This window comes from Desmodus rotundus, chromosome 3, assembly GCF_022682495.2.
Source record: "Desmodus rotundus isolate HL8 chromosome 3, HLdesRot8A.1, whole genome shotgun sequence".
Taxonomy (NCBI): domain Eukaryota; kingdom Metazoa; phylum Chordata; class Mammalia; order Chiroptera; family Phyllostomidae; genus Desmodus; species Desmodus rotundus.
In genome coordinates this window covers 142376929-142402768 of record NC_071389.1, presented here as the reverse complement: position 1 = coordinate 142402768, position 25840 = coordinate 142376929, and the positions used below count along the sequence as shown (strand labels likewise).

At 43.8% G+C, this 25840-nt stretch overlaps 1 protein-coding gene across 1 annotated transcript in view; it reads left to right on the top strand.

The window, feature by feature from the left end:
- The first annotated feature begins 923 nt into the window (after window positions 1–923).
- RASSF3 (Ras association domain family member 3) overlaps window positions 924–25840 on the top strand; it is a 72621-nt gene continuing 47704 nt past the window's right edge. The window contains exon 1 of the mRNA XM_053921209.1: window positions 924–1223. Within this exon, the coding sequence (XP_053777184.1) occupies window positions 1113–1223 (111 nt within the window). The 5' untranslated portion in view covers window positions 924–1112. The remainder of the gene's footprint in view (window positions 1224–25840) is intronic.

Here is a 25840-nt window from a genome sequence, read left to right as displayed (position 1 = left end):
CTGCTTAACATAGCAGTGCTAAACTTCAAGAAACCGCCTTTCCATCAGAATCTCTGCAAGGAAACTAGTTATTTAAATCAATCCAAAAACAGAAAGGTGTAATTGACAGGTACCCACAGGTGGTTTGGAGGACAATTTTGCATTTTAAAAGAGGATTACCCGACCGGAAGGATTCGAGAAAAATATGGAACCTTTATTTATTTATTTTTGGTAGGAGGCGAATAGAATTCCCTGAACCGTACACCCCTGTCGTTGAATGGTCGGTTTAAAGCGGGTTGTGGGAGGGGACATTTAAAAAGCATGTCCAATTAATAAGCTTGAACTACAGAACTAGTTCACGGCCTCCCCCCCGCCCCCCCGCCCGCCCTTTGCACCCAGTGGACTGCACAGTGTAACGACCTTGGCTGTCCTAATGTGGGAATGAACCCTTTCTAGAGAGAAAGGCGACAGGAAAAGACCGAAGCTCAACTGAATTAACAGGATGTTTTCATTTGAATAAACTCAACCCAGTTGTTACCTCTCCACTCATCACTGCTAATTTCCAACCCTCCCGGAGGGGCGACCTGGCGTGAGTTCAGCACCGAGCGAAACCGCTGCAGGACGCCCGAGGGTCCTGCAGCCTGGAGGCCACTCGGCCACGCAGTCTCCCCCTCCCGCCGGACCCCAGGAGCGGGCGGTGGACTGATCACCGAAGACTTAGCAGCTTCCAGGAGGTTGGGGAAACCACCCCGAACACAGCCCCAGTACAAGCATTCCTCGAGCTGGGCTTTCCGGGTTCTTTACCGCTAGTAGGGCGGGGAGCCGGTCCCCACCTGCGGCCGTGCGGGGGCGTGTCCGGAGCCTCCCCCGGAGCGGATCGCGGGGCCAGGGCGGGGCCCTGGGAGGCGGGGTCGCGAGGCGCTCAGAAGCCCGGGCGGCGCCAGGAGCCCGGCGGGGAGGCGGCAGGAGGGGCCAGGACCCACGGATTGAGCGGCGGTCACAGCTGCAGCGGGACTGCCGGTCGGCGGCTCTGGGCCGCGCGCCGGGAACTTCGCGGGGTGGGAGGGCGCGGCACCCCCTGCCCGGCCACCTGCGCCCGGGGGAGGCGGCCCGCGCGCGACGGGACCGGCAGCATGAGCAGCGGCTACAGCAGCCTGGAGGAGGACTCCGAGGACTTCTTCTTCACCGCCAGGACCTCCTTCTTCAGGAGAGCGCCCCAGGGCAAGCCCCGCGCCGGCCAGCAAGTGAGTGGTGCGCGCAGCGGGCGCTGCAGCCCCAGTCCCACAGCGCCCGGGTGTCCGTGGGCGGCGGGACCCCCGATGCCACGTGTCTCCGCGGGGCGGGGTTGCTCGCGGGGAACTTGGAGGGGGCCGCGGAGAAGTGGCTTCTCTTCGGATCCCAGGATCCTGCCTGGAGTTTGTGCACGTGGGCTTGTGGGCTCGCGCTGGGGGCGCCCGGGGCGAGGGAAGGAGGAGGAAGGGCGGGGAGGCTGAGGGCTGGCTCCTGCCTTCCGCGCCAGATGGCCTCTGCGGCTCCGCTTCGGGCGGCCGGCTGCGGGGGAGCAGTTCTCAGCGACGAGGCGTCTCCTGGCCACTCCCCGGAGTTTTCCCTGCCATCCCGGACGCCCTTAGCGCCCACGCGGAGTCAACGGTCGGGTCCTCGCGCTGGCCCTCTGTGTTGGACTATTCAGCGGCCTGCGCCCCCTGAGAGGCTTGGAGGGCAGTGTAATAGCGAGGAGTGGCCGTGGTGACCCGGCCTCCTATCTAACCGGTCCCCGCGCCCCTGGTGGGGAGGAGGCGCTAAGAGAAACTCGGGGCCTGACGATAGTAGGCGCTCACTAAATCTTAGTTGCGAGTATCGAGGTTCAGCGTTTCCTGTAAAGTTAAGTTTATAGGTGCCTCGAATCTGTTTTGCAAACAAGTTTCTGTGATAGGTAAATGCTAGCCGGCGAGAGCTGAGCCTTAGGCCGGTTTCTTCCTTTTTTGGAGGAAGCATGCCGTGGGAAGCCTGACTTGGGAAGAGATGGTCAGGCTTGGGCCAGTTTCGCCGACCGTGGCCGTGTTTTGCAGAGAGGCTTTCCTGAAACGGGGCATTTGGGCTGGACCTCTAAGTCTGGCGCTTGAGCCCGCGGCCTCCTGATCCTGGAGCCACACCAGGAAGCCGTGCCAACCCAGCCAGGCTCACATCAGATTAGAGACGTCTGTAATGGAACAAATTGGTTGCTCTATAAAAAAAAAAGAAAGAAAGAAAAAGAAAAAAGGCGTGCACCAAACATTGCTATCAAACTTAGTTCTGGAGACTTAGAAGCAATGAAAATCGTTCAGGCCTGGATGATGAGTTATGGGACGGGTGAGGATCGCGTAATATGTGCAGGTTTCCTTGCCAGACCTTTTCGATTTCTTTAACCACTTTCTGAGGCCAGATTTCTTTTTATGATTCGAAAGTCCTAGTCTTTTCAACCTCTTAACTCCCAAACCAGAAGAAGGGGGAGAAGGGCCCTTGAAGAGTAAGAGTGAAGTCCTGTGCCCTTTTTCAATAGCAGGTGATCCAGAGTGGAGCCCTGGTGCAGTACTCGCCCCCTCTTTATTTCTAAGGTTCAAGGCCGCACTGTTTACTAGTCACTTTGAGCGATGTCTTAGTTATCTCCGGCTGCTGTAACAAATACCATGGACTAGGTGACTTAAGTACTTGTTTCTCACAGTTCTGGAGTTCGTAGTCGGAGATCTGGGAGTCCGCATGATTGGGTTCCCGGAGTTCCTGGCTTGTACACAGCTGACTTCCTGCAGTGTCCTCACCTGGAGCAAGGGCTCTCTCTCTCCCTCTTATAAGGACACTAATCCCATGGAGGCCACCCTCATGACCTAATTACCTCCCAAAGGCGCCCCCCCTCCAAATGTTCTCACACTAGGGCTTCTCCATATGAATGTTGAGAGGTCACAAATATTCACTCCATAGCAGGTGATCGATCTCTTGTTTTCAGTAGAGTGTATTCTAATGATGAGAGTTTGCTGTGAAGTTTGGGAATCAGAAATACCCTCCTTACCCATGGGTTAAGGAAGAATTGCATTTCCTTGTGCTTTTTTTCACTTTGATTTTCTTTCTTGGCTTCTCCCTTTTTATTCTCCACTTTGTATTTTTTTCTTCCACTCATATGTTGCTCTCGCCATTTGACACTTTGACTAGAACTTGTCACAAATGGTGCCGGTTTGAAGTCTATTCCAGACTGGTGGCTACTAATCTCCAGAAAACTTGCTGGTGCTTGGATTCTCCAGGATAAGATGCTCCTTCACAAAGGGCCAAAGTATACAGGTTGGAATGGTGCTTCAGTACTTTAAATACCAAAAAATCTATTTTTCTCAGTTTATACAGGTACAATACAATATTTGTGTTACACTCACTAATTTACATAATACTCATCTAGATGTGTTATGCTCATGTAATGTCAATTTAGCATTTAAAACCTGTCTAACATTATATGTATTTTGAAGTGTTTTGCTGAAAATCAGGATGGTCAGACCTAGTTCTTTGCTAGAAGAGCTTAATATGTGTTTTCTAAAGCCTGTGTATTTTCCCTTCTAACACAACACAGCAGAGTGCTAAGTTATAGGACTTATTTGCTAGGTGGAGAACATGTTCTAAACTCTGAATTTTAGTAGGTATTTTAATTTATTTAAAGAATTGATTGAGTCTTTTAAGTTCCTGGTGAGATTTGTGAGTTAAGGAAGTAAACTTTATAAAGCAAGGCACTCCTTAATACAGGACATCTTTACCTGAGGTTAGAGAAACCTTGTTCGCTTTAGTGTGCTGGCGATGGTAAGAATAAGGTCGGCACTCTGACATAAAGTGCAGTAGTGAAAATTTTCTTTACGGAGGTGGGAAGAGAGGTGTTGCCGTAAGGATCTATTATCCATAATAGTGATTTTTTCCCCCCCTTTGGTGCCCAGTCACCTGGTGGAAAGGCCAGGAACGTTTCGTTTTAGAACTCTTGAAAATATCCAGAGAAAGGAAGCTGTTTGTCGTAAATGCAGGATGGGGAGAAAGGGGGATGGGTGAGAAATGTCTTTCTTCTTGTGCCAGGCAAAGGAACGTAGCCCAACGATTTTTCTGTCTCCAACAATAACAAAAACTTTTCAAATATAAAGCAACCGTTACCATTTTCTTTCATATTATATACTGGTTATCTCCCTCCCTCTCTCTCTCTCTCTCTCTCTCTCTCTCTCTCTCTCTGTCTCTGTCTGTCTGTCTCTCTAAGTAAAAGGGTTAAAACCCAGAATAGAGGATGTAAAGGGAATGAACATACAGCTGTTTGTGGCAGTTTGGATGCTATGTTTATTGCTGTATTCACAGGGCTCCCGTCAGTACCTGACACAGTGGTTGGTCAGTGAATACTGTATTAATTGAATGAATGAATGCTTTCCTCATTTGTTAATAATTGGCTCTTTAAAGGTTTTAAAATGTACCATATCTTAAGATTTTCCCAGAGACCCTCTGGGGTGTTAATGTCATGAAAGGTAAGGTCTTGCTAAGTGATTTGACTAAGGGGCCACACGTAGGGGAAAGGCTGGAACTCAAGTTTTCCGACACAAATCCCACTTTCCTTTTTGTTTCTTCTTGGTTATAAAAATAATTAATTTTTTTTTGCCCTGGCTGGTGTGGCTCAGTGGATTGAGTGCTGGCCTGTGAACCAAAGGGTGGCTTGTTGGATTCCCAGTCAGGGCACATGCCTGGGTTGCAGGCCAGGTCCCCAGTAGGGGGTGCATGACAGGCTACCACACATTGATGTTTCCCTCTCTTTCTCCCTCCCTTCCCTTCTCTAAAAATAAATAAATAAAATATTTTAAAAAATTAAAAATTTTTGATTTTCCCTTTACAAATATGGACATCTGTAGTTTAGGAATTTCTTAAAATGTTGCCCCCTCCCTTTCTGCATACATCTTCATTACAGTGTTAATGATTTATACTTGTGTGTTGACTGTATTGTTTCAAGCAGAACCAAGAATGTGAGTAGTTCTGTAATTCATAATTCTCTGAGTTGCTAATAAAATCAACCTACCTGTAAGTATAGGACACATTAAACTTCCAAGAGTAGAAATTGATCAAAATTATTAATCTGTTGGAGCACATCTTATTCCGTATCTAAAGTGATCACTTTTCTTCCTGAGCCTTTGATGGTTAATAGGAATAAGGAGATGAGACACCTATTTTTGCTTTAGGAGTAGAATATTTAAAGGTCGAGGCTTTTTGTTTGTTTGTTTTATGATATACTTGAATTAAAAATTTGTTTCTAAATTAAGTTATTGAAAAAAATTTTATTGAATTTATTGAGGTGACATTAGTTAATAAAATTATATAGGTTTCAGGTGTACTATTCTATAATACATTGTCTGTATATTGTATTGTGTGTTCACCCACCCAAAGTCAAGTCTCTTTCTGTCACTATTTATCCCTCTTTTACCCTCTTCTACCTCCCTCCATCCAAGAGGTCTTGAAACACTTGAAATTGTCTTCTGGACCACTCGTACTTTTTAATTTTTATTATTCCATGCACACCTTTTAAAAAGTTATACTGAAGAATGGTTTGATAAGGCAGGTCTGTGAGACTCCATATAACAGGCTTCAAATTTGCCCTATGGGTTCTCCCCTTATTCTAATTTAAATATTTTTGTGCCTTTCTGTTTGGTTCTGTGTCTTACTGCTGGAATCAGCATTAATAAGTTACATTGTTGTATTCAGCATTTCTGTTAGAAGTTTTGGTGATATTTTACAACATTAAAGTATTTTGGCTATACTAACTTTTTAATCCCTATATTATTACTATCTTTTCCCATTTACGATTTTGTTTATTTGGGCCCTCTCTTTTTTTTCTTGATGACTCTGGATAAACGTTTATCAATTTTGTTTGTGTTTTCAAAGAACTAGTTTCTGGTTTCATTGATCTTTTGTATTTTGGGGGGGGCTCTGTTTTTTATTTCTGCTCTGATCTTTATTTCCTTTTTTCTATTCACTTTGGGTTTTGTTTGTTATTTTTCTAGTTCATTTAGGTGTAAGGATAAATTGTTTATTTGAAATTTTTCTTGTTTCTTGAGGTAGGCTATGAATTTCCCTCTTAGAATTGCTTTGGCTGTGTCCCATAAATTCTTGGGTTGTTGTGTTTTCATTTGTCTCAAGGTGTCTTTTGATTTCTTCCTTGATCTTGTTGTTAACCCATTGATTGTTTAGCATCATGTTATTTAGCCTCCATATATGTTTTTCATTTTTTTCTTGTAATTGATTTCTAGTTTTATACCATTGTGATTGGAGAAGATGCTTGATATAAATTCAGTGTTCTTAAATTTGTTGATACTTGTTTTGTGGCCTAATAATGTGGTCTATTCTGGAAGATGTTCCATGTATTTTTGAAAAGAATGTATGTTATGTTGTTTTTGAGTAAATTACTCCAAAAATATGAATTAAATCTCTCTGATCTAATATGTCATTTAAGGCCACTGTTTCCCTGTTGGTTTTCCATCTGGATGATCTGTCTATTGATGTCATTGGGGTGTTAAAGTTCCCTACTGTGACTCTGTCAGTCTTTCCCTTTATGTCCATCAATATTTGCCTTACATATTGAGGTGCTCCCATGTTGGGTGCATAAATGTTTACAAGGGTTATAGTCTCCTGTTGGGTCGATACCTTTATCATTCTGAAATGTCCTTCTTAATCTCGTTACATATAGCCTTTGTTTTAAAGTCTATTGTGTCTGATAGAAGTATTGCTACCCCAGCTTTTGTTGTTGTCGTTGTTTCCATTTGCATGATAGGTCTTTTCCATCCCTTTACTTTCAGTCTGCATGTGTCTTTCCATCTGAAGTGGGTCAATCCCCTGATTTTTGAATGTAAACAGTCCCAGCAGTCCTTTTGCCTGGTGCATGGTGATTTGCACGTCTTATCTCCGTGTCTGATATATTGTGTGCTTATTTTTTTAATTGTCACTTTTTGCAGGTGACATGTTTTTTTAGGTGTTTATTTATTTATTTTTAGAGAGAGGGAAGAGAGGGAGAAAGAGAGCGAGATAAACATTGATGTGTGAGAGAAACATCGATCAGTTGCCTCTTGCACGAGCCCCAACTGGGTACCAGGCCTGCAACCCAGACATGTGCCCTGACCAGGAATTGAACTGGCGACCTTTTGCTTTGTGGGACGGTGCTCAACCAACTGAGCCACACTCATCAGGGCTATTGTCTTCTTATGTAGTATTGATCCATGGAGTTTTGTGTTTGTGTGAGCAGGACTCACAAAGACTCATTCCTTTAACTGAATCTCAAAAGAAAATTAGTCACCAATGTCATACATCCTCATATGTGAACAATACACTCTTTACTCCCTTTTTTTCTACTGGTTAACTCGGAAGATTTGGAATTATTTGGAAAGCAGTGTCACAAAATATTTATGAAAGGAAAAGCTAAAAATATCTAATAATGTGGTTATTCTTTTGGACTTCCTTTGGCAGTCAGTGTGTGTCATAAATGTAAACATTCATTTTTTGGGAGAAAAAAATGAGGCTGACCAAGTGCTTTGTACTGTGGCTTGATCACCAGCTCTTCTCAGCCCTGAGCAAGCAGCTCTCCCGTACCCCCGACTTCCCACACACAGTGTCTGTCTTTTGATACAGGCCCCAGTCTGAGGCTTGCTTTTCATTTCTATTTTGGCCCAAGGCCATTAGCTAGCCTGGCCCCTCTTCAGAAGGCATGATAAAAAGACCCAATGGGATATATAGTAGGTGGATGCAGAGGAGCTCCTTATTTAATTAAAGGACATATCTTAGGTAATTTAGCCTATGGTGTCCTTGTCTCGTTGAAGAGCTAATATACAGGGGTGGGCGACGGTAGGTTTGCCGTTGTGAGTACACAGAGCACATTTTATTCTTGTATTATTTTCAATACTAACAACTGTAAGCCTACTTTTGCCCACCCTGCACACTGCCTTGTAATACAGTATCTGTATTACAAGACCCGGCTCTCAGGTGCAACAACTTTTAAATAACAGTGTGTAGCTAGGGCTCTGGTCACACTGGCTTTCTCTTGGTTACTTTCAGGACCCAAATTATTGCCCATCACAGAATTTGGACCTGACATTACTTGCCTCACTTTTTTCTTCACATGTCAGCTTACTTTTTTCTTCACATGTTCTGAAAACACCTTCTCAGAGGAGTTTTTCTGAACCATGCCCTGTGCTCTTCCTTCACAGCAAAAATTATAATTTGTGGTGATATCTTATTTAAGGAAGATTGAGACTAGCATGTTCATTGACACATAAAATAAATGCCTGGTACGTAGAAGGCAAATGAAAGCCTACTCTTTATGAATGGATGTCCCAGTACTTGGTACTCTTAATTTCCTTTATACACAAATGTACACAAATTTTCGCCCTCATGCAAGTAGACCCTAAGTCTCCACAGGATCTTATATGTAGTAGTCATTTAAAAAGGACCACATGTAGCCCTGGCTGGTGTGGCTCGGTTGGTTGGAGCCTTGTCTTTTGAACTGAAAGGTTGCGGGTTTGAGCCCCGCTCAGGGAACGTACACCTAGGTTGCGGGTTCCATCTCTGGTCAGGCGAGTGCGGGAGGCAAGCAGTCCATGTTTCTCTCTCTCCCTTCCTCTCTCTCTAAAACCAATGAAAAAATGTCCTTGGGTGAGGATTTAAAATATGACTTTGTGTACTTCCCCTGAATTTTAAGAAAGACCATCATCCATTTGTGCACTCCACAATTTACTGAGTTCTTACTCTGTGCCCCACACACGGACGCTTGGCTCTGGGGACAGAGCCGTGAACAAAATGAAGTTCTTGGCCTCAGGAACATTTTTTAAAAGCTTATTAAACAGACAATACATCTCTCTAATTTTCCTTTGAAGAGCTTGTTCCTCAGTGTAAAGGAATCTCTGTACCGTCAGTTTTTCAGGAGCACACCGTGTGTACAGAGTGGCGTGGAAATGTTGGCTGAGAAGCTGATCCCTGAAAAACTGGTCACGTTTCCCTGCGGACTCCTGTGCTAACATTGCAGACGAGTGGGCTCCAGCCGCAGCACGCCAAACGACACCGAGTGCGTTCAGCAGAGTCAGTAGTCTAACCAGAGTGTCCCAGTCTCTTGGGACGAGGTTCATTTTCCAGGTTTCTCCTCTTAGTTCATTTGGTTCTGGTTTGGCTATCACTGGCTAGTCAAACAGTTTTTGTTTACTTGTTAATTTTTTTTTTAAGTGGAGAGGGACAGAGATACACTAAGAAGGATGTCCAAGTTCATCAAAAATAACTAAAATGTGAAATACATGTAAAAATGTTACAAGTGACTCTGAAATAGAAGTGATCATGCTACATGCTATGATCATGCTAAAGCTGTGCGTCCAACGGGGTGGACACCAGCCACACGTGTTGACTGCGCACTTGAAGTGTGGCTGGCTGGAATGGAGGGGTGTGCTGTGGGTTTGAAACACACACTGGATTTCTAAGACAAAGGAGAGGCTATCCAGTATATCACAGTAATTTAAAAGTATTGATCACGTGTTAAAATAATAATATTTTGGATATCTGACTTAAATAAAATTCATTTTTTTACCTGTTTATTTTTTTAAAGGTTTTATTTATTTATTTTTAGAGAGAGGGGCAGGGAGGGAGAAAGAGAGGGAGAGAAACATTCATGTGTGGTTGCCTCTCATGTGCCCCCACTAGGGACCTAGCCTGCAATACAGGCATGTGCCCTGACTGGGAATCAAACTGGTGACCCTTTGGTTCGCAGCCTGCACTCAATCCACTGAGCTGCACCAGCCAGGGCTTATCTGTTTATTTTTTAACGTGGCTATTGGAAAATTGGAAATAACACAGGTGGCTCGCACTGTGTTTCTGTTGGACAACAGTTTACTAAAGCAGAGCTGCTAGCTCTTGTTATTTGGGGCTGAGTCTCCACCATCTAGATGGCTGTAGGTGGGTGGCTGGCTGGAGGGCGTGCCCGCTGGGCAAGCCGGGTTGCTTTTTCTTTGTGAACGGGAACTTGCCCTTTTACTGTTGGGAATAGTTTCTTCTCAGCCTAGATTGGGTCACACATACCAGCATTTTGGGGGTTGTGAAACCTGTGTGTGGGGAGCTTCCCTTTTTCACATTGAGCTGATAGGATAAAACCATGCCGCATTCAAACTGCAACTTCGCCCTCAGTGTACAGAGAAGAGGGCTCATTTTGTCAGAGAGTATTAAAACAGCAAGAGGAATACGCACTTTCTGGCCTGTAATTGCTTACTGCTGCTACACGATTCAGTCAGCTAAGAATAATTTACTAATTACACATTGCAGCACTGTTCTTTTTCCAGATGCTAAACAAAGTGAGATAATTAGAGGATGAAAAAGGATGAATTTGGGCATTGGAGACCAGAAGAATAGATTTAGAAGCTCTTGGATTTAAGAGACTTAGGATGTAATCAGCAAAGCATTTTCATGAAATCAGTGCCAGTTGGGCGAAGTTTGTGTGTGTGTTAAGATTGTGAAGGTAGTTTTCTGAATTCATTTCCTGGGTGTCTGTTGAATACAACAGCGTGCAAACTGGTGCTAGGAATTTGGTGAACAAAACGGACTGACACCTGCTCTCACGGAATTGATTTAGTATATGTAGACTGTCTCTCATGTGTGGTAAAGAGCAAAACCTTAGTTAAAAATTTGGCTCCCACCTAAAAGTTTGAGTAATTTCCCATAAGCATGCTCTCTGCCCCCACCTGTGAAGGACTTTAAGCTTTATGGGTAGTTAAAGCTATATGGTCTTACATTTTTAAAAATAACATGATTGCTATAAAAATCACATCACAGTTTAGGGTAAAATGGTTCATTATCTTACTATCCTAATCCAAATGTAATTTTGCGGAATTGTTTCCTAGTTTTTTTCCTTTGTTTTACATGTGTATAATCTCACTGTACTGGTATGTACATAACAATATACATAACAAAATTTACCATCTTAACCATTTTTAAGTGCACAGTTCACTAGGGTTAAAGTACATTTACATTGTTGTGCATCCAATCTCCAGAAACCTTTCCACCTTGGAAAACTTCAAACTACCCATTAAACATTCCCCATTTCTCTCCTATCCTGCCCCTGGCAACTACCACCCTACTTTCTGTTTCTGTGAGTTTGACTATTCCAGATATCTAATATAAATGAAATCATACAGTATTGGCCTTTTTATAACTGGCTTATTTCACTGAAGGTTCATCCATGTTTTAGTATGTGTCATAATTTCCTTCCTTTGAGTGTGAATAACAGTCCATTGTATGTATACAACACATTTTGTTTATCCATTTGTCAGTCGGCGGACTTGAGTTCCTTCCACCTTTCGGCTACTGTGAATGATGCCACTGTGAACACGGTGTACACGTACAAGTATCTTTTAGACACCTTGCTTTTAATTCTTTCAGATATATATCCAGAAGTGGCCTTGCTGGATCATATGGTACTGCTGTTTGTATTTGTTGAGGAATAAAATACTAATGAATTTGAATCCTCCTATTTATTTATGTAATCCTCACCTGAGGCTATATTTATTGATTGCAGAGAGAGAGAGGAGGTGGGGGGAGAGACAGACTCAATCTGGATCTGTTGTCTCCTGTATGTGCCCCACTTGGGGACCCAGGGATCAAACCTGCAACCTTTTGGTATATGGGATGATGCTCCAACGGACTGAGCCACATGGCCAGGGCTGAATCTGCTATTTAAACTTAGAATTGTGAGGTCTTACTGCATGATGTCAGTTATCATTTTCAGGTCCACATTGTATGTTCTGGAGCAGGCATTCTCCACCAAATATTGGAAAACTTGGCTGTTTCTAATTTTTGTTACTGTGCGTAACACTGCAGTGAACACCTTGGATTCATTTTTGTAGGATAGATGTACAATATGGAATTTTACTGAACATGAGGCTGTGGCCATCTTTATGGCTCTAGGGCTATATGTTTAAATAGTGCATGCACCCTTAGCTCCATTGCATATAGTCATTAAAACAGAGGGGAAACTTCATAAAGGTACTTCATTGTTACCTAAATTGCATTCCTATAGTTAACAGTGAATTCAATATTTTTGTACTTCTAAGTGGATCTTCCTCTTGGTGTGAGCACTGTTTATGCATGGCCTGGAGCGCGCATGTGTCTGTTAGGGAAGCGGAAATCTTGAGAGCATGGCCCTTGAGTGCTGTGTGTACATGTTTAGCTCAGAGATGCTTCCCCTTTTTTTGTGGTCAGCTGAACTTCAGGTTATTTTTTTTGCTTACTCTGTACCTAAGGGACATTACACATTCTGGCATTTCGAAATACCTTCGAGTGTGTTTCAGGCTGACATCACTGAAACGAGGAGCAAAAGACTTGTTACTCCTGTAATTATGGCGCAGGAAGGGCCTTGCTAGGAGAGCATCAGCGTCCTGAGCAGCCGACCATGGGATGCAGAGGGTGGGGAGCTGGATGATGTGTCTCTTACTAAGCACGTAAGAAAGGGGTGACTGGAAGTGCCTGTTTGTCTTTGATTTTCAGTGTATTTAGTGCCAGTTTTCCACCGGCTGGGGTGGTAGGACAAACAATCACAAGCTGCAACTGCCAAGAGGATATTTCTACTATTTACTTACAAGCTCATTGTTTTTTGTTGAAAAATTGCAAGTAGATGGGGCTCTGGCGTCGCTGCGTATTTTAAGGCCTGCCTCTGACCGACGTCGTTGCTTAATCTTCTCTGAGTAACTCCTAGTGTGCCCTGATTTAATTTGTTCCTTCTTACAGTCGTGAATTAATTAAGTGAATCTGTTAAAAGGATGTGAAGGGTTATTTCTGACTTTAGATCGATTATAAACCCTCCTATCTTAGGATTCTTAGACAAACTGACTCTGAACATTTACCACAAGTGTTTGTCTTGAGGAATATTCTTTGATATTTTGCCAGTTAAGGCATAGAAATTTGTGTGTATATGGTAGAGTTCCCAAACAGCAAAACAAACAACCCCCCCCAAAATCTTACGAAAGCAGAAACAATAGCTGCGTGCATTACGGAGGAGGGAAATACCAACATTAAAATGAAGTGAACATTCCAGTGTTTTACAGTTAATAGAACATTCCAAGGGAATTAAAGTTCACTTGATTTCTTGGACTCTGATTTCAGTGCAGTGTTGAGATCAGAATGAAACTAACAGAGGCTTTAATCCACTTAGGCCTGAAGCCGACCCAGGTTCATTGGCACAGCAAAGGTGAATTTAAGGGTACTGGACTGTGGCCAGTGATTCCCTTAAGGTCTGTTTCTGTTCATTTTAAACAGGCTTGTAGGTTGCACTTTTGGGGTTTTTTTTTTGCCTGTTGTCCTTTGGGGGGAAGGTATTGCCCTTTTAGATCTTTCTGACGTTTGAAAGTCACCTTCCTGCTTTCCTTGAGGACCAGCGGTGGTGCACGTGACGTGGCGCGGTTGGAATGAGTTTGGTGGTGCTGCTGTGTGAGGTGGGGTTTGGTCCTTGACTGTCCTGTGAGTCTCTGCCAGAGGAAATTTGTCCTGTAAACTGTACCCAAAGCATGATCATTCCTGCCATTGGGGAGAGGATTTGAAGGTGGATCGTGCAGGGAAAGGGGGGTATCCTTTCAGAAAGGCAGACCTACTATCAGTATCATCAAACCAACTTAAAATTCATTCCTGCCCTGGCTGGTGTGGCTCGGTTGGAACGTTGTTCTGTAACCCAAGGTTGCAGTTTGATCCCTGATCCAGGTGTGTACGGGAGGCAACCAGTCAATGCTTCTCTCTTTTATCGATATTTCTCTCTCCCTTACCCCCTCTCTTCCCCTCTCTCTGAAAGCAATGAAGAAAAATGTCCTTGGGTAAGGATTTAAAAAATCTTTCCCCGAAGAGGTAGTGTACAGTTTCAAAATTAACATTATGGTGGATCTTGTTTTCTTGAGGTGAGGGCTAAAAACTCTTACTGTTGAGAAAAAGGGAACTGGATTTTGTAATGGGCCAATAGGTGTGTACTCTTAATTAATTGACAACTGACTGCGAGTTGCTGTGCTGTTATAAGGCAGTTTGAGTTACATCAGTACTTTGGGCCAGTCATTGTACCTCTTTAAGTCTCAATTTCCTCATCTGTAAAGTAGTAGCATGCCTGTCAAAGAACAAGCAGTAATAAATATTAGTAACTGTTATTTTTAAAAGGTTGTACTATGTATGGTCACATACTTTTCATTTCAGGGTGCTACGCTGAATGGAGAACTGACGGGTTGAGAGATTTGAAGTGAACTAATAATCCATAAAAGAATAAAAGATGGCAGGAAATTAGGTTGTATCTCTTTGGCCTGAGTGACCAAAATGAATTGGGAATCTCAGTGTAATTGATCAGGAAGGAGCTTCAGTCAATCCTGGATGCTTATTTTTCTCTCTGTCTCTTTATCTCTCTCTCTCATCTCTCATCTCTCTCTCTCTCTCTCTCTGTCTGTCTGTCTCTCTCTCTGTCTCTCTGTCTCTCTGTCTCTGTCTCTCTAGTCTGAATCTGTGGTGCCTTTGTTTTCTGATAAAGGGGCTTTGTCCTTCTGACCAAGCCTGAGGCCACTTATCAAAGTCTTCACCAACTTCTGAATGAGCAGGCATGTTGAAAGTATGGCTCTTTTGCCCAGCCCAATAGTTTATGTATCGAATATAAATTAACATATTATATGAAAGTTTTTTTTCCTTCCCAGCTTCCTCTGTTTTCCCTCTCTTATCTGTCTGTGGCTACAGGGTTCTGGCTGCAGTCTTGCTCAAGGCTGCTGGCTCAACCCTTGACAAATCCTGCTTCCTGGGGGCTTTCCTTTTTCCTCCAGAAGGTTTAGATCACCTTGTGGTCATTGTTTAGGGACTTAGTCACTATCGTGTTTCTGGTTTCTGTAAGACCAAATCGAATGAGGTAATTTATGCAAACTGTGTAACGCACTGCACAGGGTGATGCCGTGGCTGCCCGAGCCCAGTTCCACTCCGGTGGCGGCCTTCCCGGCCTCGGACCCGCAGAGTGTCTATCTCTGCTCCAAGGGATTTCAGCCTTGTTGGACACATCCACAGTTCGGAAGCAAGCTTGCTTATGCAAAATTTGAATGCAGGCATTAAAGAAGCTCAGTGAGTCATGTGGTCTGTTTGGCTAACTCTTCAGAGTTCATTTATGCTCTGTAAAACTGGTATGAGTATTGGAATCCAGTGGGAAACCTCTTCCTTAAAGCCACGTGAGCCCCCTGGGGTTTGCTTTTCCCTCTTCACTGCCAGCTTCCCTTTCCTTGGACTCTGTGTCTTACAATAAATTGGTTGTCTAAAGTTGGCTTTATATTCTGAATGCCATTGTGATTATTTTTAATCACTTAAAAACATTTCTAAAAAGATTTATTTTCAGAGAGAGGGGAAGGGAGGGAGAAAGGGAGAGAAACAACCATGTGCGAGAGAAACATCTATTGGCTGCCTCCCGCACGCACCTACCTGGGGATCTGGCCTGCAACCCAGGCGTGGGCCCTGACTGGGAATCCAACAGGCGACCCTTTGCTTTGCGGGACAACGCCCAACCCAGTGTCTCTTGTAAATTGATTATAAAATTTCAGCCTGCATTACTATTGCAGCTGACACTTACTCGATAAATAATTGTTGAAAAGGAGGTATTCCTCAATCTCATTCATGTATGTTTATTTTGATCTGCATCGTAGTGATTTGTGTTTGGGGAACCTGAGCAATTATACCTAAGCAGCAAGTTTAAATTGCCTTATGACTCGGTTGTGCTGTTGCCGAAGCCCTCAGATGCTTTGGAGAAAGGTGGCAGTCCAGCTCATAGTTGGGAGCATCAGGGGACTGGAGCAAATTTAGTTTAAGCCTTCCAGATCATCCTGTCTGTGAGCTTCCCGAGGGCAGACCATGCCTGTCCCATTCACCACCACATCTGCATCGCTAGTGTGCCTGGTGCAGGGCACAGGAGGGGCCGTCAATATTCGATAATTGATCACCAGATCTCCATTTGATCAGACTTGTGTCAGAGTTATAATCAAAAAGAAGTTGGTTCAGGGCAGTGAAGCAGACTTCTTTTGGTTTCAGGGGGAGTAATAGCAAAATAAAACAGTGGTAATAGATTCTGTATCATGTGAAAGCGGGGCCTTGAGGGGAAAAGGAAAGTGTTTGGGGCTGAGGACGTGGCGACCTGGGTCCTAGGCCTGGTTCTTTGTCGACTAGCAGAGGGAGAATTACCGAACCGCTTTGAGCTTCTTTCTTCCTCAAAGGCCCTGTCCAGTTCTGTGACAAATTTATTCTAGATATGAATTCCTGATTGGGGAAAATCAACAGAGATAAGGCATTGAAAGGGATTCCCTGACATGTATTAAGATGTCAAACAAATTTGTTTAGAAACAGCTAGCTTAGGTTGTATCTGGTTGAATGCTAGCTTAGGTCATATCTGGTTCGTATCTGGTCGTATCTGGTTCAACTTAACTAAATTGATTAGTCATTGGTGTTTGAGAAATAAGTATGACATGTAACATTATTTCTTTTCCTAAAGAGGGAATGTCTTAGGAAAGAAATCAAGAGGGTATTTAATTCATCCATGTATAGTGCCAGCAAGAATGGGTTTCATGCAGCCAAAGGGAACACTGAGTTGTTCTGAACTTGGAGATTGCAGGAGTTACTAATATAATGTCAAGGAGTGCTTAAGGAAGAGCCCACCAGCAGTGTGACAGTCCTCGGGCACCGGGCAGGATGAATGGATGAGAGTCAGCCGCTGACCCAGAAGGCAGCACGGTGATGAAACTGTGCCTCCTGGAAGGCGCACTGCTTGTGGGGTGGCGCAGCATTTGGGAGTGAAGAATTACTCATTTCCTTTGGAAGATTTAATTTTTCTGTTTTTAGTGCCTCCTTTATTCCAGCTGGTCTGCACACACCCCTGCCCGGTAAATGTTCTTAGAAGACTTCTTTAGCAGGTTGAATTCCATCGTAAAACATCAGAGCCCATTGTCTAATACAGCATACCCAGATGTGAGGCCTCCAGAGGCTGCCCACACCCGGTGTGAGTGCCTTACTCAGAATACCCACCCAGTTCAAGGCTCATTTGTCATGTCTTGTCCTTTGATTGCTACAGGTAAATTTTAGTGTTGTCTTCCTCATATAAATGAACATTTTCAAGGGTTAGGGGCTTCACTTTATAGAGGATGCGCCCAATGATTCTTGAGTGTGTTGACTAATTTGATTCATTATAGAGTCATTGTCTTTTCTGAGAAGAATTATCTTTAATATGAGCCGTTTATTTAGAACTTTCATCTGTTTCAAATTTCATCTATACTTCAGGGGCTATTTCAGCAGGACCCTAGAGGAAAGGTATTTCTTCAAAATTGGCCTTTTAAACATTTGAGGGATTATTGATAATATAAAATGACATAACTTTAACTCCAAAGAAATGAACTAGCTGGAATGGCCCCTTTTAACCTGAAGAGTCTGAGATTTTCTGCTGTTCTTTTAAGTAGATGGAACATGCTTTCATGCATAATTATACGAAGTTTTTTTTTCCAGCTATGGAAATCATAAAAAATTATTTTTTAGTGACTCCAGTTCTTTTCATTAACCATATCCCCGTATCCCTGAAAAATGTGGTGCATTTTAGATTTGGAAAACGAGTGATGGGATCATATGAAGGGATGGCTGATTTAGCTTGCTCCTTACATTTTGTATTCATCTGAATTTGCAGCGTTGGCCGTATGAAAGTGAGTATCCTGTCAGAATGGTTTAGGTGAGCTGTAGTGTTGTGTTGGCATTTTGAGTGAAGCGACACCCCTAGTGTCCAGATCCTAAATGTGACGGTTGTTAAACATGATTTGAATTATCTCTGAATTCACACACAGGCATTCCATGCATTAGGGCACTTCCTGATTTTTAAGAATTATAGTGAACAGAAGGGAAAATGTGGGCTGAACTTTAAGTAATAGATTCCCCCAGTTGTAGAATTTGTCACCAAAAAAGATAAAAACATAAAGTTGAAAACCTGCTTGGCAGTTTTGAACCTTTCTTTGTGGCTCTCAGAACATGTATCCAACCACGTCCACCGCAGGAGCACGTTCTGTCCAGCCGGCCGCAGTGGCTGCTCAGTTGCTGCGGTGGGAAGGCAGGCAGTGAGAGTGGGGATCCGGCGGAGGAGGGGCCAGGTTGGACAAACTGGTGAACTGGGAGGATTTGGTAGCGATGAATGTGGGAGTTGGGGTGGTGAGAGAGGAGTCAGCGGTGAATTGCGGGTTTCTGGCTTGGGTGGCAGGAAGGATGATGCTGCCACTCACCAAGAAAGGGAATATAGAAGAAAGATCCGATTTGGGAGGGAAGATAAGTTCAGACGATGTGTTGATTCCAGGCAGTCAGTAGATACTGAAAGAATGAATCTGGGTGTTTGTATTATTTGAGACATCTGTAGGGTATCCGAGTTTCCTGGGCTGGTCCAGAAGATCGACGAGGTAGCCCTGGTCTGGGGAGAGAGCTTTGGGATTTGTTGAAGCCATGAGGTCTTCAGACAGAAGCATGGCAGATACCAGCATTTAAAGGGTAGGCATAGAAGAAGGGTGTGTCCCTGGAGATAACCAAGGTGGTAGGGAGGCAGGAAGAAAACCAGGAAAGAGTGGATGTCCTGGGAGCCGAGGTGGGGCCCTCTTCAAGAACAAGGCCTTGCTCAGTGGGAAAAGTGCTGCAGAAAAGCCAAGAAGTCGAGCCATTGCAGGGGAGGGCGGTCTCTGGAGACCTTGAGGAGAGTCTCCTCTGTGAGCTGCGGGGTGGGAGTCTGAGGGCAGCGGGGAGAGGAGTGAATGGCTGCGGGGGAAATGGGGAAAGTGAGTGTAGGCTGCTCTTCTGGGAAGCGTGGCTGGGAAGGAAGGACAGTGTGATAAAGGAAGGAGGCCGTGAGGTGGAGGGAGGTTGTACGGAGTTGTCATCATTTTTAGATGAGATGTGAGTGGAAAGAAAGAGCAGGTGTTGGGAGTGAGAATACAGGCGAGGGAGAGGGGACTGTCGAAGGAGAAGGCTGCCTTCCCAGTCAAAGGGATGGTATTTGAAGAATGGGCACGGTGGGGGAGAGGGGTTAAATCTGGGAACATGTACATGATACAAGGGGTGGGTAGGTGACGAGGAGTTTGATGAGTGGACATTGACGGAGGAGTTGGGTGTGCATGTGTGCGTAGAGAGAAACCCACAGAGGCAGAAGAGGGAGCAATGGTGTGTCTGGAGAACCAGCTGGTGGTGTGGGTGGAGCAAATGGTATCACCCTGTGGGTGTGGTGTGGTAAGGAGGAGCCATTTAGGGAGAAGTGATGTGGTCAGATCTATGATTTTGAAACCAATAGCAATTTATGGCAGAGTTAGAGGGAGGCAGGGCTGTTGTTTGGGAGGCTATTGCAGTGACCTGGCTGAAGGTCCTTAGGACTAGAAATGGGGCAGCTGCTGTGGGAAAGGTGAGTATTCCAGAAGTTGAGTGGGCAGATTGGCACCTGATTGGCCAGTGGGGGGAGGGAGAAGAGGGAAAAGAAGGAGAAGGAAGTGTGGAAGGTACCTGAGAGGCCAGACTGCCATGGTGGAAGTAGAGGACCTAGGAGGAGGTGCAGCAGGTCTAGTGAGGTGGTAGCACAGCTCACTCTTGGGCAGGTTTGCAGAATGTTCGTGTAGCATTCAGCTGGCAACTGGAATCAGGGGTTTCAAGTTCAGGAGAGTGGCTGGGGCAAGAACAAAGGTTTGTAGCATGAGATCATAATTCTTGAATTGGAAGCACTTGAGATTTATTTGAAGGAACAAGAGAAAAATAAATCTTGATGTGGCTATGGACTGTAAAAGTAAACTTCTCAAACCATTTCAGTATATTTTTAACTTTTTTAGAACAAAGCCTTTGATGACCAGAATGTGGATATGCATCCCGCAGCCAAATAGCTGAAAATTAACATGACAAGAAGATGTTAGGAAATAAATTCAATGAGATTCAATAGATGTGCTGTTATTTTAATGGTTTTTTTCTCTTGGGTTAAAATCTGTTTCTTCAGTCCTTTTGTTTATTATTTTTGATAAGAGACTTCAGAGGACTGGAGGGGATTAGCTGGTTATATTTTTGCAGTCTTTGAAGATAAAATATACTATGTTGAATGTGGTATCATCGCACTTTTTAAAAAGATTTTATTTATTTTGAGAGAGAGGGGAAGGAGAAAGAGGGAAATAAACATCCAAGTGTGGTTGCCTCTCGTGTGCCCCCTGCTGGGGACCTGACTTGCAACCCATGCATGTGCCCTGAATGGGAATTGAACCCGTGAACCAAAGGGTCACGGGTTGGCATTCAATCCACTGAGCCCCACCAGCTGGGGCTGGTATTATTGCATTTTATTCCCTGCCTGTGGCACCAGTGGATACCTAATAATTAGATATTTTAATGCAATATCCAGAGAAGAATGGAAAAAAAACACCCCAAAGTGGTTTATATCTCTTTTTGGGAAATAGACTGATTAGAATTTGTGTTTAGCTGAATACTGATTTGTAGAGCCTTGCTTTGGGATTTCCCATAAAATCTACTTTCTTCTGCCTTCCTTCCTGAAATGTATAGGCAGGTGATACTGCTGTTCTGTGGAAATGAATACTCTAAATGTGTGGAACTTCCAGCGCTTTGGTGGGTGTTCTAGAATTTGTGTAGGCAGAGGAGTGATTGTGAGCGTTCGCCCCAAACCTCTGCCACTCTGGTGAACTATCTCTGTACTACCATTTTGATTTAATGCTGTAGAAGGAAGGTTACTCTTTCTGCTTTTATGGTATCAACATACGTTTATTGAGTGCCTGCTTTATTCCCAGCGCTCGGCTCTGAAGACTGACAGAGGAGTAAGCCAGTAAGTACCCCCTGCCCTCAAGAGCAGCTGTCTTGTGGGAAGTCACAGAGAGCCATTGTGATGTTGTGATTTATAACAAGAAATACATGTCTGTTCCTGAAACAAAACTTCAAAAACCCTTGAAATTTCCTAAGTGGTAAGGTTGATAAAAGTGAGAAGAGTGTCTTCTGATATTCATAACAAGCCCCTTTCAACCACACTTTAGTTTGTTAAATGAGGTGACTTTTGAAACCCCCCCCCCGAGTATTAATTAGGAGGCTGGTTGCCAGGGGAACCAGCCACATGATTAGAGGGTCTGGGGTGGGGACCCGAGATTGAGCTCCATTACCAATGCCAATGATTTAATCAGTTGTGCCTATGTCCTGAAGCCTCCATAGAAATGCCAGCTGATGGGGTTCAGAGAGCTTCCTGGTTGGTGAGCATATTGGGGTGCTGGGTGGGTGGCATACTGCGATGACATGAAACTCTGAGTCCCTTCCCATGTGCCTTACGGCCCAGGGGTGTCCACCCTTTTGGTGTCTCTGGGCCACACTGGAAGAAGAGTTGTCTTGAGCCACACATTAAATACACTGCGACACTAATCACAAAAAAAATCTCAATGTTTTAAGTAAATTTACGATTTTGTGTTGGGCTACATTCACAGCCATCCTGGGCCGCATGCAGCCCGCAGGCCTTGGGTTGGACACCCCTGCTTATGCTACACATCTCTTCATGGGCTGTTCCTGAGTTGCATTTTTTATAATAAAATAGTAAGTTAAGATGAGTTCTGTGAGTCATTCTAGCAAATGGTCAAACATGAACCGAGGGCCTTGGGACAGTCAGAAGCACAGGAGGCAACCTGGCCTTGCCGTTGGCATCTGACATGGGAAGGCAGGCTTGCGAGACTGAGCCCTTGGTTATTAACTTTTGGGGTTTGCGCTAACCCCTGGTAGGTGGTGTTAGAATTGAATTATTGATAAACTGTGGAACACCCAGGTGATGTCTGCAGACACTTGCTTGGTGTGGGGGGGGACCTCACATATCTGGTGTCAGAAGTCAAGTTTTGTGAGTAGTGGGTCAGAGTACAGAAAAAGAGTTTTATTTTGGCTATAAGGAGTCCATTGTCGGCACACACGGCAGAGGCACACTGGCTGTTGGTAACAGTGATGGCGCATGTTTGTGGTTCGCTTACAAGGCGCTTTACCTTTATAGGGTTAGTTCATCCTCACAGCAGCTCAGAGAAGCAGGCAAGGTTATTTATTCTCTTTGCATGGAAGAGGCACCGAGAGGTTGAACAGGAGCTGGTAAATAGAGGAACCAGGATTAGAATCGGAGTGATTTGGTATGAGAACCCACACTTTTAAAGAGTGGGGGGAAGTGATGATCTCTTTAGTGTGACTCTCCCACATTAGCAAGACTCAGGCTGAGTGCATGGGCTGGGGGTTGGGAGACAGTGACAGGGAAATTGTAAGGTTAAAAATGAAGCCTGGATGGACTAGTCTGAAGTCAGGAGGTGGGAGGTGATGGTGGAGAGGGGATAGGGACCAGATTATGAAAATAGGTAGTGTCTCCTTTTACATTAAGGTTTACCATTGAAATCCCTAGAAATACATAGTTTTGCATATTTTCTGTGGACATTCAGAAGAAGCCTAGGACATTTTAGTTTATAGCATTCTTATTTTCATACTGAGTACATTCATTGTCTGTCATCTAAAAAATGTGCATGTATGACATGGGTGGAAATTATGATTATATTGGAAGTGGCTCACAATTCCAAAAAAAGTTGGGGGTTTCTGCGTGGCTTATTAAAATTTAAAGAGCAGTCTTTAGTCAGTAGTCTTCGGGAATTAGTTTCAAGGAGTGGGAAGTGAAGGAGTTCTAGAAGCAGGTTGTATACTGCTGTACATTGTTTACCTCTGAACTCAGAAAGATTTAAAGGACTTGGGTGTGTTTCAAAAATTAAAACAAGTGACTCACAGCCCATTGAGGCAGAGATTGCTCAAGTGTTTGCAGTATTATTGAGCAAGGACCATGGGCAGAGCTTAGTACCACATAGAGCTGGGTTTATTACAAGAGAGTCTGGCTCCTTTCGTAAGGGATTCTCTGGGATTATATGGGGAGACCAACACAGTGTATGATGCCACTTGTGAACCGTAACAGCTGTGTGGTACGCATAGAACAACCCAGAAAAGATTAAGATAAATACAGTTAGCAGACCCATAAAAATACCCTTGATTTATTCATGGGCAACTGTTGAGCAGTGGACGCCTGGAGACTGAGTGGAAAGAGGCACATCTAATTAGGAATACCTCCTCGAGGTGGTAGAAGCTTGGCTTTGAGTGTCGGAAGGATAGAAGTTCAAACAATGACTGAGCGTCTTTTACTTGAAAATGTTTAGGTGGGCTCAAAGACATGACTTTCCTAGAGTTAGCTTCAGAAATGCCACAGGCGTCTCTAACAGGGATCATGTGTAGGGGTGGGTGGGCAGTGTGAGCGGTTACGTTCTAGAAGCTCTCCACAGCATGTCTGTGCGATGGGGATAGTTCTTAATTTAGGATGTACCCTTCTGCTCTTTTTCTGTAGCTACCAGATCAGAGATTTCTGCTAAGGAGTCCAAGGTTGTAATAAAAAGGAAATTGTTTCTTGAACTATTATATTGTCAAACTAAATATGAATTTCTTGAGACAGGTCAACACATTAAGAAAGAATATTGTAAAGTAATTCAGAACACAGTAATTACAAAAAGTATCATGAAACCTTTTTCGTTACATCGATTTAAAAGATAGAACATTGCAGGTGCCGTGGAAGCCCCTGGAATCCCTTTCCGGCCCCATTCCCTCCCTTCCTTTCTTCCCAGTACTTTTTTAAATGGTTGCTGTCGTGTATTTTATACTGTTGTTGCGTGTGCCTGTGTAAATAATGATTAACGGTTGGTGTTATTTTGCTCCTTTTAAAACTTGTAGAAGTGCTGTCGTATTGCGTGTTTTCTTCTGTACGTCACTTGTGTTGCTCAGCCCTGTTTTTGAGATTGATCCTTGATTTCATTCAATCTTTTAAACTGCTGAACACACTGGAGTGTATCCATTTTCCTGTTAATAGACATTTAATTATTATTTCCTCCCATTTTTCTCTATAACAAATGATATTGCAGTAAACACATTTACGTGTTTCCTTTGGGGCACGTGTGAGACTTTCTGTAGGTTACGATCCCAGGAGTTGCTTAGCTGTAGGGACAGGAGTGTATCTTCCTGTTCATTGGCCTTAGGTAGCACTTGCCTTAGATGCTCCAGTTCCATCTTTAAAATGGGAAGATTGAGGATTAAGCAATTATTTCTTTTTAACTTATATGCTTATGTTTTCTTGAACCTATAATGGAACTGTGAACACTTGTGATTCGGGGGAAAATGGAATACAGAATAAGCAGTATATGTGTTAATGGTTGGTAGGTCAAGTGATGGTCTTTGGCACCAGTTCAGCGCCGATTTGGGATGTGGTGAAGAAGGAAACTTCATTCAATACAAACAGCTCAGTTGTGACAACAAGGTGGTCAATAGCCCAGTAGTGTTACAGCTCAGTTATGAAACAGCGCAGCTATGGAACAGTGTGCCTGTGAGGAAGCTCTGGGGCAAGGCCCCTCTGGCTAGACAGCTCTGCCCTGCCCCAGTCTGGTCTGCTCCACTCTGCTCCTGCAAGACACCTTTGGTGCCTTTGTATTTCAGCTCCAGCCAGGGAAACACAGTCTTTAGACTTAAGTGGAAAGAGAAAGTGTGCTCTCCAAGGCAGAGAGAGAGGGGAGCTAACTGATGTAGAGATAAGTCCCTGCTTCTGCTCCCTGATTAGTTTGTCCTCATGCAAATGAGGACTCCAAATTCTTGCAGTTTGATTGGTCCGAAAAGCACTGTCCTGATTGGTCTGAGTGGAGCTGTTCTGATTGGTTGGTAAGGATGCTAATGGGAATATAGTTGCATGGCTCTGATTAGATAGTGAAAGTCTCTGTCCTCCTGGTTGACATACAATTCCAAGCTCAGTTACCAGTAACACAGAGCAGGAGGCAGGCAGTTCAGTGCAGGAAGCAGGTTGTCAGTGCAGTCTTTTCTCTGTAACACAGCTTGTGTGAGGCTCCTGTTAGATAGAAATGGCTGCTAAGCTCTGTTTTCTTTCTTTTTCTGTTTTTCTTCCAGTTTAAGCCCAGTTAAGCCACCAGGAGACCTTCTTGATGTATCTTCTTTCTCAGGGTCCACAGTACTTTTTGTGATTTACATTAAGTTCTATTTAATTGAAAAACATATGGTTGCATAGCTTCTAGAACCCAATGAAAGATTTTATAGAAAAAGAAATCCCTAAATTGTATTTCTTTGGTTCTCATTGTGCACTTGAAGTTACAGTGAAGGTAGCTTGGTTGGGCAGGGAAGACTTTTGAGTAAATAGTAATATTTTTATGGCATTGACTTTTTTAAAACTTATTTGAAAATCTCTTTTAAACTCTCATTATGTCTCAAGGTGATCAAGTAGAAGGGAACAAGCTTCTGATTTATGAAGAATAGCGTAAGTCCCAACAACAGGATTTGGTGTGCTCCCATTGGGTGAGAGTGTTCCGTTTTCTTACGGTAGTGTTCCTGCTCAAGCTGCCCAGGTTTAGTTTGTGGGTTCCAAGGTACCTGCCGGACTGGCTTCAGGCTGATAATAGCAGTGCCTTCATATTTGCTCCATGTGTTTTTCAGAACTTTTGTGTCACTCTTCAATAAGATCCTAAAACCATGTGCTTGGTAGAGTTCAGTTGCTTCTCCAAACATTTATTTCCTTCGGGCAGGAATGAATAGGAGAGCTGCTTTTCATGGATCCTGGCCACAAGTTCGGTGTCACTGACAGACCTGTTGAGAGAATGCAACACGAATGATCTTGCCCTCTATGATGAAGTGATAAGGGGTAAACTTTGCATTTATGTAGATTTAATATAGATCACTAACTGATTCATCTGAGACTTTTGAGGGCCTATTATATTCTTCTCCATTCCCTCTTCCACTAATTTGG